The sequence below is a fragment of the Ursus arctos genome, unplaced genomic scaffold (genome assembly GCF_023065955.2).
Source record: "Ursus arctos isolate Adak ecotype North America unplaced genomic scaffold, UrsArc2.0 scaffold_11, whole genome shotgun sequence".
Taxonomy (NCBI): Eukaryota; Metazoa; Chordata; class Mammalia; order Carnivora; family Ursidae; genus Ursus; species Ursus arctos.
In genome coordinates, this window is record NW_026622775.1 from 52,473,059 (window position 1) to 52,491,011 (window position 17,953).

General features: G+C 34.1%; 1 protein-coding gene across 4 annotated transcripts in view; it reads left to right on the top strand.

Moving 5' to 3' along the window:
* Nucleotides 1-17,953, top strand: part of TLL1 (tolloid like 1) — a 203,636-nt gene that overhangs the window by 71,522 nt on the left and 114,161 nt on the right. For all 4 annotated transcript variants that reach the window (XM_026485645.4, XM_048212228.2, XM_044379240.3 and 1 more), the window contains one exon: nt 16,594-16,701. In XM_026485645.4, coding sequence (XP_026341430.3) covers nt 16,594-16,701 — 108 coding nt within the window. The remainder of the gene's footprint in view (nt 1-16,593; nt 16,702-17,953) is intronic.

Below are 17,953 nucleotides of genomic sequence, written 5' to 3' on the forward strand. Positions count from 1 at the left end.
CCTGGGTTTGAATTCCACCCCTTACTAAAATTGACTTGAGACAAGTTTGTTTACTTCACTGAACTTCCCATCTGTGAAAGGGCTGTACCAACCTCATAGAATTATTACAAGAATCAAGTGCACGCTTTGCACTTTCTGCATCCCTTGTACACATCAGAGAAAAACAATCTATGATGCTTTATTTGTCTTTGGTCTCAGAATCCTGTTTGCAGAACAAGAATTTTAATTTATTCGTACTTATTGCCTTGTCTTTCACAACACAGAACTTCTAAACGAGAAGAATATATTTAAATTTCCAAGGTCGTTTTGAAAGAAATATATTGGTAGCCATAATATAACATGCCTTCAGGACTCATGTACTTCTAATAGTTAACAAGCTGCTGCTTCTAGGCCAGAGCATTTCTAAGCACGCTTTTTCTGCACTCAGTGCCAGTTCTGCATTCTTATCCCAGTTGCTAATTCATTAGTTCTTTGCATCAGAACGTAGACCAAGCAAGTGAATGGCTAAAAACACTGCTTTTTCACTCTTCTTTAGAAATGAGGTTATCATTTTCAGGCTCAATTCTTACTTTTTTGGGCTATATGTTAGAGGACCATTAGTTGCTAAATAGTTGTATTAATAAATATATGTTTATTAAAATGAGGGGCGCCTGGGTGGCACAGCGGTTAAGCGTCAGCCTTCGGCTCAGGGCGTGAACCCGGTGTTATGGGATCGAGCCCCACGTCAGGCTCCTCCGCTATGAGCCTGCTTCTTCCTCTCCCACTCCCCCTGCTTGTGTTCCCTCTCTCGCTGGCTGTCTCTATCTCTGTCAAATAAATAAATAAGATCTTTAAAAAAAAATAAAATAAAATGACCATGGAGGTATTAGCTCTCCCAGAGAAAAGCAAAGCCAATTTAACCACATTTATGGCTTAAAAAAGGGGAGATGGTAAGTTTTGTCTTGCCAACATTTTTTTAAGAAAAAAAGATTCAAACTGCAATATTTCTACCAGAATCTCATTTTTTCAAACCATGAGATTGGAATTGTTCTAGTAGTTCGTCTCTTAAATTAAAAGTGAACTTCTCCCTCTGTGTGACTGTAGCATAGTTATGATGAGCTACATAGGGAACTCGGGTCAAAGACATATTGATTGTGGTTTTGGAAAGCTACTTCCATTGCTGCCTGGGTGGTTAAAAGAAAGGATACAAATGTGTATGTGTTAAGCCTTGGAGAACCTGGAAGTGTTTTGAGCTTGGCAAAATTAAATTTCACATTGAGATGTTTTGTTTAGCAAAACTCAAAACATATTTGGAAGATTGCTTTCTCTCCTAAGTTTATACCTCTGGGTATTTTAAGCAATATGTTAATTTCTGATTCATTTCCAGTATTTTATGAGAGATTTTTGATAACCATGGGACCTTCTTCTTTGAACCTGGAAATATTGCCTTGCCAGTATTAAATTGTATTCTAGTCCAGAAAGCTTGAGTTCAGTTTAAAAATTTTAATCTGTGCCTTGATGGTTGGCCAGATATCGTCAGTCATTCCCAGTATGTTTGTGTTTAATTATATGGAAATGCTTAACTAGTTTATCTTAACCATTACATATGTCGTTTTACCTTTATTATTGTGTTTGAGTGGAGATTCATTTAGAAAGAGTTCAGGACCCTAACCCATTAAGTATCAAGACTGTCTATAACTTTTATTTAGTAGAGTTGGCGTGCATAACATTGTAAATATTTATATATACCCACATTAAAAAATGCAGTGTCTATTTTGCATATATTCAGAGAGCCTCAAATTCAACAATTCTAGCTCTAAGCCAAGGTTTGAGAAAAATATATGGAAAATATCCTCAAATGGATGTAAGTTATGATAGCAGAGAGTGTCATAAAATTGTTTTTTTTTTTTTTGTCGTTATTATTTTACAGATGACCTAACAGAAATTACTCGGTGTCTGCTTTTGTCTTCCTTTCATGGATGTGTGGCATTCTTGATGTCATGAAAATAAACTATAGAGCACAAGTTCAGAATTATTAATCACTGTACTTAGAAGGACTTTTTCATATTAAAATGTTGAAAACATTAACTGATCCTTTGAAGTATCTTGTTTTGTATATTTTATTGTCATTAGGGCACATTCTTATCATATAAAGTTTATGAGAAGTTGTTATTCCTAGCTAGAGTTCTACTCTGTGTAATGTTGTATGTATAATTTCAGAGGAATCTACAGTTCCCACACAGATTTTCATCCTGTGTAACTCCAAGGGAATTCATTAACTTAAATACACAAGCTAGGAAAGATTCTGAATATCTCATTACTTCATAAGATGTAAACACTGAAGTTTTAATGAGTGTTCTAAGGCCAAAGAAGACCACTTTTTTGAATAAAAAATAAAATAAAAATATTTTAATCCTTGCTTTTGCCCATTAATGTTTATAATTGATCAGATAACTTTTATATTTAGTGACTACTTTTGTTTTGTGCTTAGAGATGCTCTATACTAGAAGTGAAATAGTCTAAACATACTGTAAATATAGCTGCTTCCTTAAGGAACCTTCCTTTCTGTGATTTCTAAATGTACAAACGAAGGGACAAGAACATACACATTCACGATGGTTTTGGAAATGACTCAATGGGAATCCACTACTGTGGATGCTACAGTAACAGAAATAAGACTACATATAGTATTCTTTTTTTTTTTTTAAGATTTTATTTATTTATTTGCCAGAGAAAGAGGGAGAGAGGGAGCACACAAGCAGGGGGATGAGCAGGCGGAGGGAGAAGCAGGCTCCCCGCTGAGCAAGGAGCCGGATGCGGGACTGGATCCCAGGTACCCAGGATCCCGACCTGAGTGGAAGGCAGATGCTCAACCGACTGAGCCACCTAGGCATCCCTACATATAGTATTCTTATGCAGGTGACTTCTTTGAGACATATAAAGTATATTAGAGAATATTACTTTTCATGTTTAATCTTTATTTTCTCCTGGTAAGTGGAAGCTATAGGAGGAGGTTTGATTTAAACCTTTTTTTCTTCATAGGAGGCACAAGAACCTCAGCATTTAAAATAGACATTATTCTTTTGACCATGTATGAGTGGAAACTAATAATATTTACCTTTGCTTTTCTTTTTTTAAGATTTTATTTATTTATTTGACTGAGAGAGAGTGAGTGAGAGAGACCACAGGCAGGGGGAGAGGGAGAAGCAGGCTCCCCACCACACTCTGATGTGGGGCTCCATCCCAGGACCCTGGAATCATGGCCTGAGCCGAAGGCAGACACTTAATGGACCGAACCACCCAGGCGCCCCTTAACTTTACTTTTTTTCCTTTCTTTTTAACCAATTCAAATGTACCATTCTGGAGTATGCCTCTTGGAAATGAAATTAATACATTATTCAAGTGACTATAATTACACTGTTTTGAAGAATATGGTATATATAAAATTGAATGGGTTCACTGGTGATCCAATAACCATCATATGCCCCAGAAATTGGGACTCATGTGTTCTTTTCTTCCTCTCCAAGGTCTCACCCTATGGGTTGTCAGTATTAGATTGTCCTTGGCTAGTGTAGATGGATTATCTAGTGTTGTCACCCATACCCACATCACTAAGGGTGCTAAGCCACTGCTTCCCATACCCTTCTCAGGCTATGGCTGCTGCATTTACAATCAAAATTGGTCAAGAAAGTGTCATGAGGTGCCCAAGAGGATTACTTTCTGTCAAACATATTCCCCCACTCCCAGTGTGCATTAGCAGCCCCAGTTCCTGGTGATCAAGATCAGTTACCCTGTCAGGATGGTGACACCTTACCTTGCCTGCTGGTCCCTTGGTACAAAAAGCTGAAAGTACTCAAGCAGTAGTCATAGTTTAAAGTTCAGTTGTCTTGTCATTTGGTAGAAAAACTCCTTTTTTGTGAACCAGGATATCTAAATGCTCAGAGTCCAGAGCTGTGGGGATGTGGACAACTGAGAGTGATGGCAACAAGCCATTTCTTTTTCTGTCTCTTGGCTGTGTGTGTGTGTGTGTGTGTGTGTGTGTGTGTGAGTGAGTGATTCTGGCCCACACTCAGCTGTTAAGAATTTGTTAATTTTATGTTTTCTTATTATTCAATTTTAAGGGCTATATCTTCCTTTTGTGCTCTGTTTCTAACGTCCTCAAAATGTCTGTGTATGAAATAGCTGTAGGCCTCTGGGGAAGGACTGGAAAATCATTATCATATATTTTTTATGACATTGAAGAGTTATTTCTGTAGGAACCGTGATTCCTTCTTCGGTATATGGATTCTAGATCTGAAAACTGGCTTATATCTTGAAGCTCAAGATATTTTTGGTGAGGTGGGAGGTAACAAGTCTTAACCTTCTGATCATCCAGCTTCCATATTTTTGATTAAATAATATCTTTTCTTGGTGGTCCATCTGTTTTGCCCCTTGGCTGCCATGTTCTATTAACTGTATCATAAGTCTCTGTCAGGGTCAGGGATCCTGAATGAGACTGCAGCCTTGCCATGCATTATGATAATTGCCTCTACCTGGCTTATGGTAATGGAGCATTGTTCTATGATCTCTGTTTTTTTGTTTGTTTGTTTGTTTTGTTTTGCTTTTTTTTTTTTTTTTTTAGATTCTGTCCTACCTGTTGTCGGTGAACCCAGTTCTGTAACACCATTTTCTGCCATCAGTCTTGGCTTTTAGAGGATTATCACCTCTTACTGACACTGGTTTTTCTTTCATCAGCATGTTCCTTATTAGCCTTAGTAAGTGGTGACTCTTCAGGGCCTTTCTATATAGTATAGTCATCTGGTGGGGTTTCTGGCTGAGTATTGTATATCCGTTCAAGCATACTTACTTCTTTGAGTCTTTAATCTCTCTGACATGACCATTCTGGCATTTCTCTCTTACTTAAGGTAGTTCGCATGTTTGCATTATCTTTGGTGTCCTTTCAATGATATTAAAACCTTTAGCACAGGATGGTGCTTCCAAATGAATAAACTCTCTCTTATGTAATTTTATGTCCATCCCTTAGATTGAGTCCTTGTACTCTGGACTCCTCCAAGTACAAGTTGGCAAGGTTCTGTAAGTTCCTTTGGATACCGTCCTTGCCTGTTTTGGGCTCAGCTCATCCTGGTCAGTTTATATTGTGATTTAACCCTAGCTACTGGTTTAGCAGCCAGAAAGGGAGGTGAAGGCAGATCTTGAGTAGTGCATGCTGTCTTTCAGAGTAGGGCCACTGCATCATCTTTAAATAAGGGAAGAATACTAGTCCTTAATAAGATGGAGTAAGCCACTTCTTCAGGCTTAAAAGTTTCAGATAAATCTTAAGGTTCACAATTTTCAGGTGCTTCAAGTCGTATTCTTCAGCGCATGTGTTGGTACCATTATTTCCTAAGTAGAACCTAACTTTGGTATAGCTGACCTGCTGAGATTGGGAGGAATGCCCTTCTTTAAAGTTCTGTTAACTCTTAGGATTTGGCTTTGGACCTTATTTTTAATTTTCTCTGCTATCTGGCTGTGGAGGATGAGAACTCATGCTATGATGACCATCAGAGTCCTAAGTTAGGTTGAGGTGACTATACCCTTAAATCATACTCCTCTACAGTCATTGGATACTGGATTCTTACATGAAGTGGGTTTGGCTATGGATTTTGCAGCTTTTTCAGCCAAGAGGGCTAATAGCTGAAGTCTTTCAGTCAAAACATTTCCAACGTCTGGAAATCAATTACTAAAATAAGATGTGGGATCTGGACAACCCATCAAAGCATCCATTAAAAAACACCATAGGAAAGACTCTAGTAGTGTTATTCCTCTCATATTTGTAGGGGCGGTGCAAACAGTGGCATTTAGGTTACAGCACATAAAAAAAATCTACCCTTAAATATACTATAATGCCCAGACATATTTACAAATCATTTTTGCCAGGGGCGCCTGGGTGGCGGAGCCAGTTAAGCATCTGCCTTTGGCTTAGGTTATGGATCCCAGAGTTCTGGGACTGAGTCCTGCATTGGGCTCCCTGCTCAGTGGGGAGTCTGCCTTTCCCTCTGCCCCTCCCTCCCACTTATGCCCCTCTCTCTCAAATAAATAAATAAAATCTTAAAAAAATAATTTCTGCCAATTTAAGGAACAAATGATCCCATTCTTACACAAATTTTGTGGGTGACTAGGAAAGAAATAATATCTGCCAGCTCATTTTATAAGATTGGTTTATCTTTGATTCTAAAGCTAGACAATACAAATAAGAGTAAAAATATGATGGGCCAATTTCTTTTATAAATCAAAATGCTAAAATCCAAAATAGGAGCATAAGGGACTTCTCTAACCTGATGAAGTATCTGCCAAAACATTAAAAACACAGTCAGTTCTAAAATATTAGAAGGCTTGTATTTAAAAGTTGTGAGACAGGTGTTACTGCAATTACTGCTTATTTTCAATATTAAGGTTTTAAGAATTGTGTAAAACAGACAAAGTTTACACACATGCAAACACTAGAACTGTAAAGAATGAACACAGTTTATTACTTTCAGATGATAGAATTGTCTTCATAAGCAATGCAAGAGGTCTATTGGAGCCAATGGAAGTATCCAACATATCTGATGAATAAGAGAAAAAAAATATAAAAATTATTTTCTTATATACAAAGAACACCTAGAAAATATAATTTAAGATGTTAGTATTTATTATAGCTACAAAATATGAAAGTTTATCTAGAAATAATTTCAACAAGACGTGTATAAGACCTTTATGATAAAAAAGTTATACTTTATGGGAAGGTGTACATAAAACCAAAAATAAGTTGAAATATGATTAGGAGTGTGAAAATTAAATATCTTTAAAATGAAAAATTTCTCTTTATTAATTTGTAGAATCAATGCAATTCTAATCAATACTTCAACAGGGTTTTTCTTGTAGCGGGATTATCTGCTTTTGAAATTCATGTGGAAAATCATATTGCTGAGAAGAACTGAGAACATTTTGAAAACTTAGGTAGGGGAGTGTCCTATTATATATAAAGACTCATCATAAAGAGATTGTTATCAATACAGTATGGTATTAAATAAAGACTGATATACTAGTGAAACAGAATAGAGGGCCTATAGATATGTGACATATTTGTGACAGAGGTGGTATTGCAGGTATTTGGAGAAAGGATGGACATTCTTTAAATGAAGCTGGAAAAATTAGTTATACATATAGAAGAAGGGAAATTTAATTTTTATCTATCACAAAAGAAAAAAAAATAGTTCAATGCAGACCAAAGACGTATGTGTGAAAAGATTTTAGAATTTTAAAGAAATTATTTTTATGACCTCAGAAAAAGATGTGCTGCTTAAATATGACTTGAAAGCACAAAATATAAAGGAAACAGGTTATAAAATTTGTGTTAAAATTAAACGCATTCATTTGAATTGAGTTACATTGACTAAACTGTTATCAGCATCCACTATAAACCAGAAACTATTGAAATAAGAGAAAATTGGTATCGAGAGTACCTAAGAAGAACATACAATCAATAAGCATAGGACAAACCTACCAAAGGAAAACCATCACAAAGGGTAGGAACAGCCCATTCTCAAAAGAGAAAGCCTTTCAAACACGTGTATACCAATGCTTAGCCACACAAGTAACCAGGCAATGTGTTTTAAAAAATTTGTTTTTCTTTACACATACATTTGCAAAAAAAAAATGAGTTGATTTCCTAGTGTCCTTCGAAGGTGCTCAATTTTTTTTTTTAGTGTTATGAACTAATGGACTTAATGTTCAATATGATCATTGATTATCCTTATCGATGTTCAAATTGTCCCAGTTTTGGTCAGTGGAAGCTTGTTCAGTTGTTCTTGAGTCCTTTAACATTACACTTTCATCTTTGGTAGCTTCATTGTTTTCTGGTTTATAGTACATTCCAGGCTCACCTTATTCATTTCCTAACTGAAACTTACAATCAGTCATTTTTTTCAAAGAACTCTGATTTTTTTACTGGGAAGTTTTCCTGGGTGCTAGTGGTGTTTGTTACCACTGTGTTGGTCATTCATTTTTTTTTCTCTAGACTTTATTAATAGACAGAACTAGGAAATATGTGCATATATTATTTTTATTATGTAAAAAATTATGAGACTTTATTATTAATAAATATATGAACTTCTCTTTTGTACTTGATCTTGTGCTAGGTATTGGGAATTCAAAAATAAATAAGGCAAAATCTCTTTCCTTAGGGATTAATAATGTAGTACTTCACAGCATGGAGACTTTAGTTAACAATACTATATTTTATAGTGAAAGTTGCTAAAAGAGTAGATTTTAAAAGTTCTCACACTCGAAATTTATAACTATATGAGATGATGCATGTATTACCATGTATAAAATCACTACATTTTACACCTTAAACTACACAATGTTATATGCCAATGATAATTCAACAAAGCTCGAAAAATAATTTAGTATATCAGGTAGGTTCTTTTAACAGCCATTCAAAGACAACTTTAAATTGACTAGTTAGCTGTCTATTTTTCTATTTTACCATTCAAAAAATTAGTAGGCTTAGGTACCTGAGGGTCACTTTGCATCATTGCAAGGAATATTAAAACTAGGTAAAACTGCCAGAATTAGTCACATCACCCTAGCAACTGCTCATAATATCAGTTTTCCCAGTCCTGTACCTTTAGCTTTAACTACGCTGAGTATCAGTGAATGACATTCCATCATTACAATTGGCTGCATGCTTAAATTACTTTTACTTTTTTCTCCCAGACAATGGCTCTAATAATCATTCTTTTGAGACCACTAATGAAATTCAAGAAAAAAAATGGATTTTAAGCATTAGTTTTTAAACATATTAGTCCTTTCAGAGGGCTTCTTTAAGACCTTTTTAAATTTTTTTTTATGTTTTAGAGATTGGTTTGTTTTATAAGACTCCAGCAACTTTTAAAGTGAATTAATATGTAGGTTTATTTTTTTATACCACTGGGTTATTTTGCTCAATAATGAATATATAATTTTTGTTCATGATATGCATTTGGCAGGTTTTTTTTTAAACTTGTAATTTACTCTTTTTTTTTTAAATTATCTCATCAGTAATCTCTACAGAGAGATTGGGATTTAATGGCCAAATTTCTAATTATATCTACTTGCTAAAATTTTTGCTAGTTTTAAATATTTACATTTAAAAAATGATATAATTAAGGACAATATTTTCCTGGCATTTATAAAGATTTTATTTACCTGATGTGCATGAATTTCTGTTTGTATTTCAACATCCGTTTTCTTTTACTTTATTATCTTAAACAAGGCGTGAAACATGATGGGTGGATTCCTCAGTAACATTAATATTGTGCCTAGGTAAGCAGAGTCTTAGGTGGGTTTATCCTTTCCCATATGCAAGTCATGATTAACTCCCTTTCGCGTAGTAAACACTTCCCTTGTAGGTCACGTCCATTTTTCAATAAAGTATATTATCTCCATATGCCGGTGCAGGTAACATCCTTGTTTCTGCAAATCTGAAAAGAAACAGAACCACAAATTTCTTCACTCCATGTGAGACCTTCACATGCTTAAGATGAGTCACCAGCATGACCTCAAACTGAAATTTTTAGACAGGTGATGCTTCTGACTCAGAATCTTGTAACTCTAACAAATAACCTAAAGTCAGTGCTAATCAACTGCTACTTAAAGTAAAAGGTAGATATTATATGATGGGCAATAGGGAATGGTAAGTTTTTAAAACAGTAAATCCTATCAGCAGGTTTAGTAGTATGAATCAATATCCTAGGGTTTTCTAAGCCTTGAATAGAATGAAGTTGTCGGTGAGTGTATTTATTGATAGTGAGCACTACACATTTAATATTAGTATAAGTTACTGGCACTTTATAAATCTTTTAAAGGAAAAGTTTAAAATGTTGGAAATAGTATTGACAGGATATTTCACTGTTCTTTTAATTTTTGCTTGTTTCGGTGTGAATAAAGTTCCCTTTTATTATCCTCCCAATTATTTAAAGTTGCTGGGACTATCAAAGAAAGAAACAGAAATCAGTATGTGGAGTCAAGTTTTTAGGATGTCAGTGAGCTTTGAAATTTTGTGAAGTTTATTTCACTGAGCACATGTTGTTTTATGGGTTTGCAGAGGGGGATATTTAACCAAAGAGAAAACTCAGCCTTGGACTTGTGCTCAAGAGGAAATCTTTTACAAAGAACCAGAAAGGTTGGAATGCAGCAATTTCTCTCTTAACCTTTCCTAACAGTAGACTAAATAAAAATGGAAAAAAAGTGGGAAAAAAGATTCTGTTTGTGTGAAGGGATGACCAGCCAGTGGGTAAAACATAGCTAGGATATAGAAAACAGCAAATTTGCATGAAGTCTTACTTCCAGGAAGACATCAAGGTTTACTCCAAGAGCTAGTGTCAATATTTAGAAAATAAACAAACTTAATTAAGAAAGAAGTATCAGGGTTGACTCCTACACAAGTGGGCACAAGTGTAAACAATTGCAAGCCTGAGGGAAGAAAAAACAAGTGTTTACTCTGTAGCTACAAGATGTATGATGTGGGAAACATAAATAAACCAGATCTTGGTAGCGGTTGATTATATATTCTTTATTTGAGCAGTAGAAGAATGGCAGTTTTTAAAAACTGAGAAACTACAATAATTTGTTTTCTTAAAGCTTGTAACAAATCATTAGACCATATGCAAAAAAAAAAGTTTCAGTATTGATTTTTACATTGTTTGATCAAAGTACTTTTCTGTCAATGTTTTCTCTTTTGAGACAAAGAGTTCAGAATGAATATTTGTGGTATGGGTGATATTTTAAAAATGTTCTGAGAAATCCTATCCATGGGCATTGTGGGCTATAAATGCAGATTGATATGGTATTTCAATGGATCTTTTGTTATGAGAAAAATTTTGTTTTCTGACTTAAAAAGAAAGATGTTTATTTGAAAAGTTAGCATTTAATCATATCCATAATGTAAAATTGCATTAAGGCAGGAAAAAAAAAGGATTTAAAAAAGACAACTTGTTCCTTGTATTCTGTGTTCATAATCTATCGATCGATCTAGATTCATCTTGAAACTCATGGATATCATGAAAAATGACTTTATTATCAAATGTCACCATTTTCTGGAGAAATATTCCTTGCTCTAGCATGGTTTATATGTATGTGTGTATGTGTGTATGTGCGTATGTGTGTATGTGTATATGTGTATATGTGTATATGTTTGTACTGCATTTCAGATGGAACAGTTGATTTTGTATTGAGGTGTTACTTTATTTCCTGATTTAGGAAGTAATTGAAGAACACTGTGTCACTCTAGCAGAAGTTCTGTGTTTAATTTGGAGGATGTTTGGACAGTTTGTTTTTTTTTAAAATAATCAATAATCCAAATGGTATCTAGCGTTTTATACCTCACCACACCTCCTCCCTTCAAAAAAGACATCTTGTTTGAAAATGTCCAGAGAAGAGTCATGTTATCCAGAGACACTTTTCAATCTAGTTTATGGGGCAAGAAGAAGTAAATCATTTTATTTAACTCATCATTCGTATTTCACTAGATGGGTGCTTTTTAATTGCAGATTAGAAGATTTTGCTTAGTTTATGTAATAGTATATGATAGAAGTGAAAATGCAGATCTTGGGGGGAAACCCTATAAATTATTTTAAATAAAACATTGGATGGGCTGTTTTCTTACAATCACTACAATAATTGGACTGCAAATACTTCCTTTTTTATTATTAGAGATTTAAGAAGGAAATATACTACACAAAAAAATTCTCATCCTAATTTTTTTTGAAGAGTAATTCCGAGAATCTGTATAAAAATATATACTTACTTATTTTTATGTTGTATGAAGACTTTAAATATAATTGTTTCCCAAACTTGGAACTTAGATTAACTTTCATGTGTGTCATTTGGGGGCAAAAATTTATTCTGTGCATATGAAATGCCACCAGAAAGTTGTTTTCCCTTTTAAGTATTGTAACATTATCTCCAAGATGTATAATTAGAACTTTTGCCAAATCTTACTTTTCCTTGGGAATTTGCTTAGTGGTTGTCAATCAAGTAAAAATAGTTGACTTTTGAGCCTTCATTGTTGTCCTTGTCTGAGGAAATTTTTACTAAGCCTTTATTGTAGGGTAGAGCAGCCAAAGCAGCCTTGTCAGGCCTTCACATGACCTCATTCTTCCTCCCTAAATCCAATATCAATAAAAGCAGAAAGTTTAAACTGTATATGGAAACAATGTAAGAAGCAAGTGCTCTTGGCTATTGTTGAATCTTTGAGCTATCTCTTCAAATCTCATAAATCTCAAGATATCTGATCTGTTAGTTCAGTCTGTATTTCCTGAGTATATCAGTGTGATGTTTAGAGAAAAGTGGACACATTTCCCATAACTACATTTAATAATATACACTACTGAAATAAAAAAGAAAGGCAGTTGCCCTTTTTTAAAGTTTTTGTTCAGTATCTAACAATAATCCACTCTAGATTGAAATGATTTGAAATATTGCTTAGAATGGTGAATATTTAGTATTTTGGATCTTAAGGCAAACCTGTGACGTATGTGACATGGCTGGCCTTTTTTTCATCATACACAATTTATACCCCGATCCAGGGTATTTTCTCACTCACATTTTTTGTGTGTGTGTCTCAAAACATATATTGAGGACCTACTTTTTGTCAGGCACTCTGGCGGTGAGGGTTTAAAGATGAACAGCAAATGCTTCCTGTGGTCAGTATTTTCAAAATTAGAATGAAGAATCAGACTGTTGAAAACGTGGTATGATATCTGGTGTGCTGGTCTATTACTGAGAGAAGCACAGGCAGGACACGGAAGCAGATGTGACACCAGATTGGTTGGAAAGAGGAGGTTTCGGAAAGGGCTTTCTAGAGGTAATGCCTGAGGAGACTCTATCAACTTGTTTATTACAGTACGCTACCAAGTAGTAACCAGCTACCAGATACTTTAGCGTTAATTCAAGTAAATGTATTCATTTTTGTGAGGGTATTTAGTTTGCAAGCATTTTCTCCTGAGTGGACCAAAAGACTTTGTTTTTGGCAAAAGTAGTGGCTCTTTACTTTGTGTGATCCTTTCTGACAACCTAGGGTGGACCTTGTCCCTGCAAAACATGTTGTGACTGGCTGTATACACTCATACATATTTTTTGCATACAGCTTTTAGGAAATCACAAGCTCGAAGCCTCCTTAAAGCTGGTCACTGGATCTCAGCTTCAAAACGGAAAGGCTAAAGATCACTGGGGAATCTTGAATGGGTGGAAGAAATATCATTTAAAGTTATAGTGTAAGGAACCACGATCCTGAATTGCTCATTCTTACCATACATTCTTCTATAAAATGTGTTTACTCTACCTACTGCAATAAAAGCTATTTGTCTTTCTCGGTCTTCGATTAAAAAAAAAAATGTAGTACAATGAATGCAAATAGCCTTCAGAAGAAAAACAATACCTGTGGTTTTCCATGTAGTTTAAAAATTGTTCTTCTTGACATTTTGTTTTGGCCTGTTGGTTAGCTCCAACCCCGTTTTTGACCATAGGAATCCAAGCAGAATTCCAAACAGATAGTAAATATTCTAATTGTACTTGAGCTTTTCCTTAGTATTATCATCTATAACCAGTTTCCTGTATTGCTTTCAGTTCTGATATCCCCGACCTCAAATCACTGTATTAAATGGGGCTAATAAGTAATAATTCATACTTTTTTGAACTGTTTCTAATTTTTGTGTTTTTTTGATGCAAAACAAATAGAAAATACCATAAAGAAAAAAAAAACCCAAAAAACCTCCAAAGCGGATTTGAGAATGACAAATATCTTGGAACCTAAATAACAAATACGTGTTAGATTATAAAACAAATTCTAAATCCATGTAATATAGAGTCTTGTGGTCCAGTTTGCTATACCAATGCATAAGTAGAATATTTCAGCATGCAGAAATAGGACACTTAGATTTAAGTAGAAGATGAATCAAGGAAACCCTCAAATGTGTGCAATATGAAGAAAGAAATTGTGCATTTTAAACTGTGTGATAGGTTGTAATTTTAAGGTGGCTATTTTTTTCTTTCTTTTCCTGTTGATAGTATCAAAATTTAAAGATACATATGGCCTGCAGTATATCAAGTCTGTACACAAATGAATTGGCTTTGTCATGGACTATGGCTTGTTCTCAAAGAAATATTTGGTTTCTTCCTGAAGCAATTCATGGTGTGTTGAGAACGGACACACTATACTGAACCTTTTAGTTCAGAAAAGATAACAGTAAATAAAAAAATGGATTTATGTATTTCAGAACAGTTTTGTCTCCTTTTAAGAATCATCTGGCCTTGTGCCTTTTCTTCTCCCCAGAAGTAATGTTTTTGCTTCTGTGAAGTGTTATATCCTTGGACTGCTGTTCTGTTTTTGATATAATCCATCCATCAAGACATGAATCCTATTGCATGTGAAAAGTCCTTACAAGAAAATAAAAATCTAAAACACATTTGAGTTTTATTTTACTCATACTACTTTTACTGACAAACTGCGTTTTGTTTGGTTGAGTGCCTCAGCTTTCAAGTTAACCAGCTGATTCAGAAAGAAGCAAAAGTTTATTCTTGCAAAAAAAAAATAATGCTAATAAAGATGATGACAATGACAATTATTTGCAGTAATGGCAGCTTGTTAAAAATGTAGAGTCTGAGGCCTCTCTCCAGACCAACTGTATCAGAGCCTGCATTTTAACCAGATCTGCTGTGATTCCTACTCGAGTTAATGTTCCAGTGACACAGTTTTCCTGTCTCTAGTTGCCCCAAGCACTAAGAAAGGAAGAGCCAGGCTCAGAGTCACTGCCAGTCAATGCCGTCAACTGTTTGCATAATAAACACACATGATGGAGGATTTAAATAACTCAGCAAACTTGGATTTACCTGAAAGTGTAAAATTCTGAAAAATAGGTACAAAATTTACTTTTGCGAAAACTAAGAAGACTTTTCTATAATTGCAAATTTTTTAAAATTTAGGCAGGCCATCTATTTCTTCAGATGTCTGGCTTTAGGGACGGTGAAGCATCAGTGGTTTCTGCTAGGGGTGTATGAAGCTGATTAGAATCTGGCTTCAATTTCAGGCATCAAGACCAACCTCCTACCCAGTGCTGTAAACTGTTCTACAGACCTTTCATTACTTTGTCTTTATGATAGTAAAAGGTAGTGAGCATCTCTCTGCTTCTACAGACTGCCATTCCATTGACGGTAGGGCAGAAGAGAGGAGTTGATTAGAGAATTTTAATTTTAATGAATATTTTTCCATACGGTGAACTGATAACCTACCTTGAACTAATTTCTATCTTCTTCCTTTATAGATTTACACATAAGTCTAACCCCTTCCTATCTCATATCATTTTGTGTGAGGGAACTAAACTGGGTAAATAATTTTACATAATAAACTTTTGACCAAAGCCTGAAGTAAAGCTTTCAGGATTGAAATCTAAATTTCATAAATTAATTTTATTAACTATTTTTTATAGCTAAAATTCCTAAATAGTAAGGTTTAGATCTACTAAAAGACAGTGATTTGAAAAGCATGGATTTCATCATTTCCTAAAATTTTAATGTATTTTCCTCCTCTCCTGCTTTTGCAAAAGAAGAATTTGAAGAAAATCTTGAAAAAGAAAATTTGCAAACTTGTATCATGAAACAGAGATCCCAGAATTTCCAAGGCATTTGTCAGTGTTTTACAATCTCATGATTAACTTATTCTCTCTCTTAAATTTGCTGTGTTTCTTAAAGTTACTATATTTTGACATCTGACACCACTAAGAGATTGATTAGTCTAGTTTTGGACTCAAATAAAAAGGAAGGTAATTTTTTTATTATGTTAATGTATATTTCTAACCTTAAAAGAGAAATTCACATACTGGTTTTAGAGAAATTATCTCATTTTTTCCCACAATTGTTTACAGAGCTTTGTTTTAGTAGGTAGCCTAAAAGACTGGATGTAAAAGACAGAGTCAGTGCGTTTTCAGGATTTGGGGCAATGATTTTGAAGCTCCTGAAAATATGGACGGTGTTTTACTTATCATTAAAGATCAAAGGTTACCACCTAGTCATTGACTAAATAAATGTTGACTTAAATAGTATTTTTGGTATTTATTTATACATTTTATAGAAACTCAGAGGCAATGTCATCTTTAGAGAAAGTGCATATAATTGTATAAAAATGTGATGAATAAGTCCCTGTAATGGTAAATATTTAGCTGCTGCTACATCTCCTTCTACCTGCTGCTGGTCACAGGCATCTACTGTAAATTCAAGCACATTTATCAGATTTTCATTTACTTGCAAATTAGCAATGATTGCTGAATTCACTTTCTTTAGATTCCCCCATAAATCAGGGACTGTTTCATTCAAACATATGACTTAACCCCTCCCATCAAACATCAAAAGTAAGAAAATGTAGGTCATACCCTTTTACAAGGGGTTCATATTATGGTATAACAGGTCCAATATTATATTCAGTTATAGTTACTTTTTGAAATATCTGTCTATGTGGACCACATTTCCATATTTTTAGCAATATTTTTCTAATTAGCTTTGTTTGCATTGACTTTGCTCTTAAATATTTTACATTTTAATTGAACTTTTCTTTTTTAGCTGTGTTTTGGGGTGATATTGCCTTAGATGATGAAGACTTAAGTATCTTTCAAATTGATAGGACAATTGACCTTACACAGAACCCCTTTGGACTTGGACATACCACAGGTATGGTTGATTATTTGATTGAATTTGTGTTCATTTTGGAGAAAAGATACTCTTGAAATGCTTTAAGTATTCTTTGGGTCACTTTTAATGCCCTGCTGATCAACTTCAATTTCCTAAACATAAATGAACCTATTTGGAAATTTAGATTTTATTCACAGTTTTAATTTTATTAATTAATTTCTTTGACAAGCATTTTATAATGTTTACCATGTACCAGGCCTGGTTTAAGTGCTTTGCAGACAGTAACTCTGAAGGTGCATAATAATCCCGCAAGGAATAACCACTAATATTATTGTGACTTACAAGTGAGGAGATCAAATTAATTGTATTTCTTATTTCAAACTGTATAGTTTTTCCCATAAGCATTTACTTAGTTTGTACATTTTCAGTTTGTTTTTAGAACATGTGAGAAATAACCACTTATTTTATCAATTTCCTTTTTTTCTGTGTTAATGAACTACCTACACAGAATTTTTTGTAATTTCAATTTCTATAAAAATTTTTAAAAATTGCTAAATCTTAAAGGCATTTTTCCCTTTCTTGGTTTTGAAACATTGCTTTTTGAAAATCCTATAATTACTCTCTCTTCTCCTTGTAATTACCTTAATATTAGCTAAGACATTTCATTTTTCTCATAATTAACCTTCTTCTAAATCTATTTATATGTGCTCCGGGCCTATATAGTTTGAAGTGTAATTGTTACGTAATTGTCATTTCAAACATATAAATGCCATTCTTTAAAAATGTTTCTTATAACTACTTAGGAATGAATACATTTAAATATTATCTCATCTTTCTAAAATGTTCAGTGAAAAAATTTCAAAAATTTTTCTCAAGTAGCACAGCAAAAATGTGACCATGTAATGCAAATAATCAAGTGCATTATTAGTCAGTGAACAAGCACTCTAACTTACTTGCCTTATAAGGACTTAATTGATCTTTTGCTCTAGGAGGCTTATATGGTAATGGTTTTTGTGATTATTTTGGGTTTTTATTAGCTTTAATCTAGGTAAATAAGTTTTGGTATTAATTTCAAAGGGGAAAAAAAGATATTGGAAAGAAATAGATCAAGGTGCAAGCACAGTCTGTTGTCTTTATGGATTTCTGGCCCTTTCATTTTCTTTGCCCAAGGGGACTCATGAACCATACTCTCGTGGTATGAATGCATCTACACTTGTTCAGATATCATTAGTGGTTATATTGGTTGTTTGCTCAGTGATGCCTTTTTGTTATTTGTCAATTGAAAATTCAA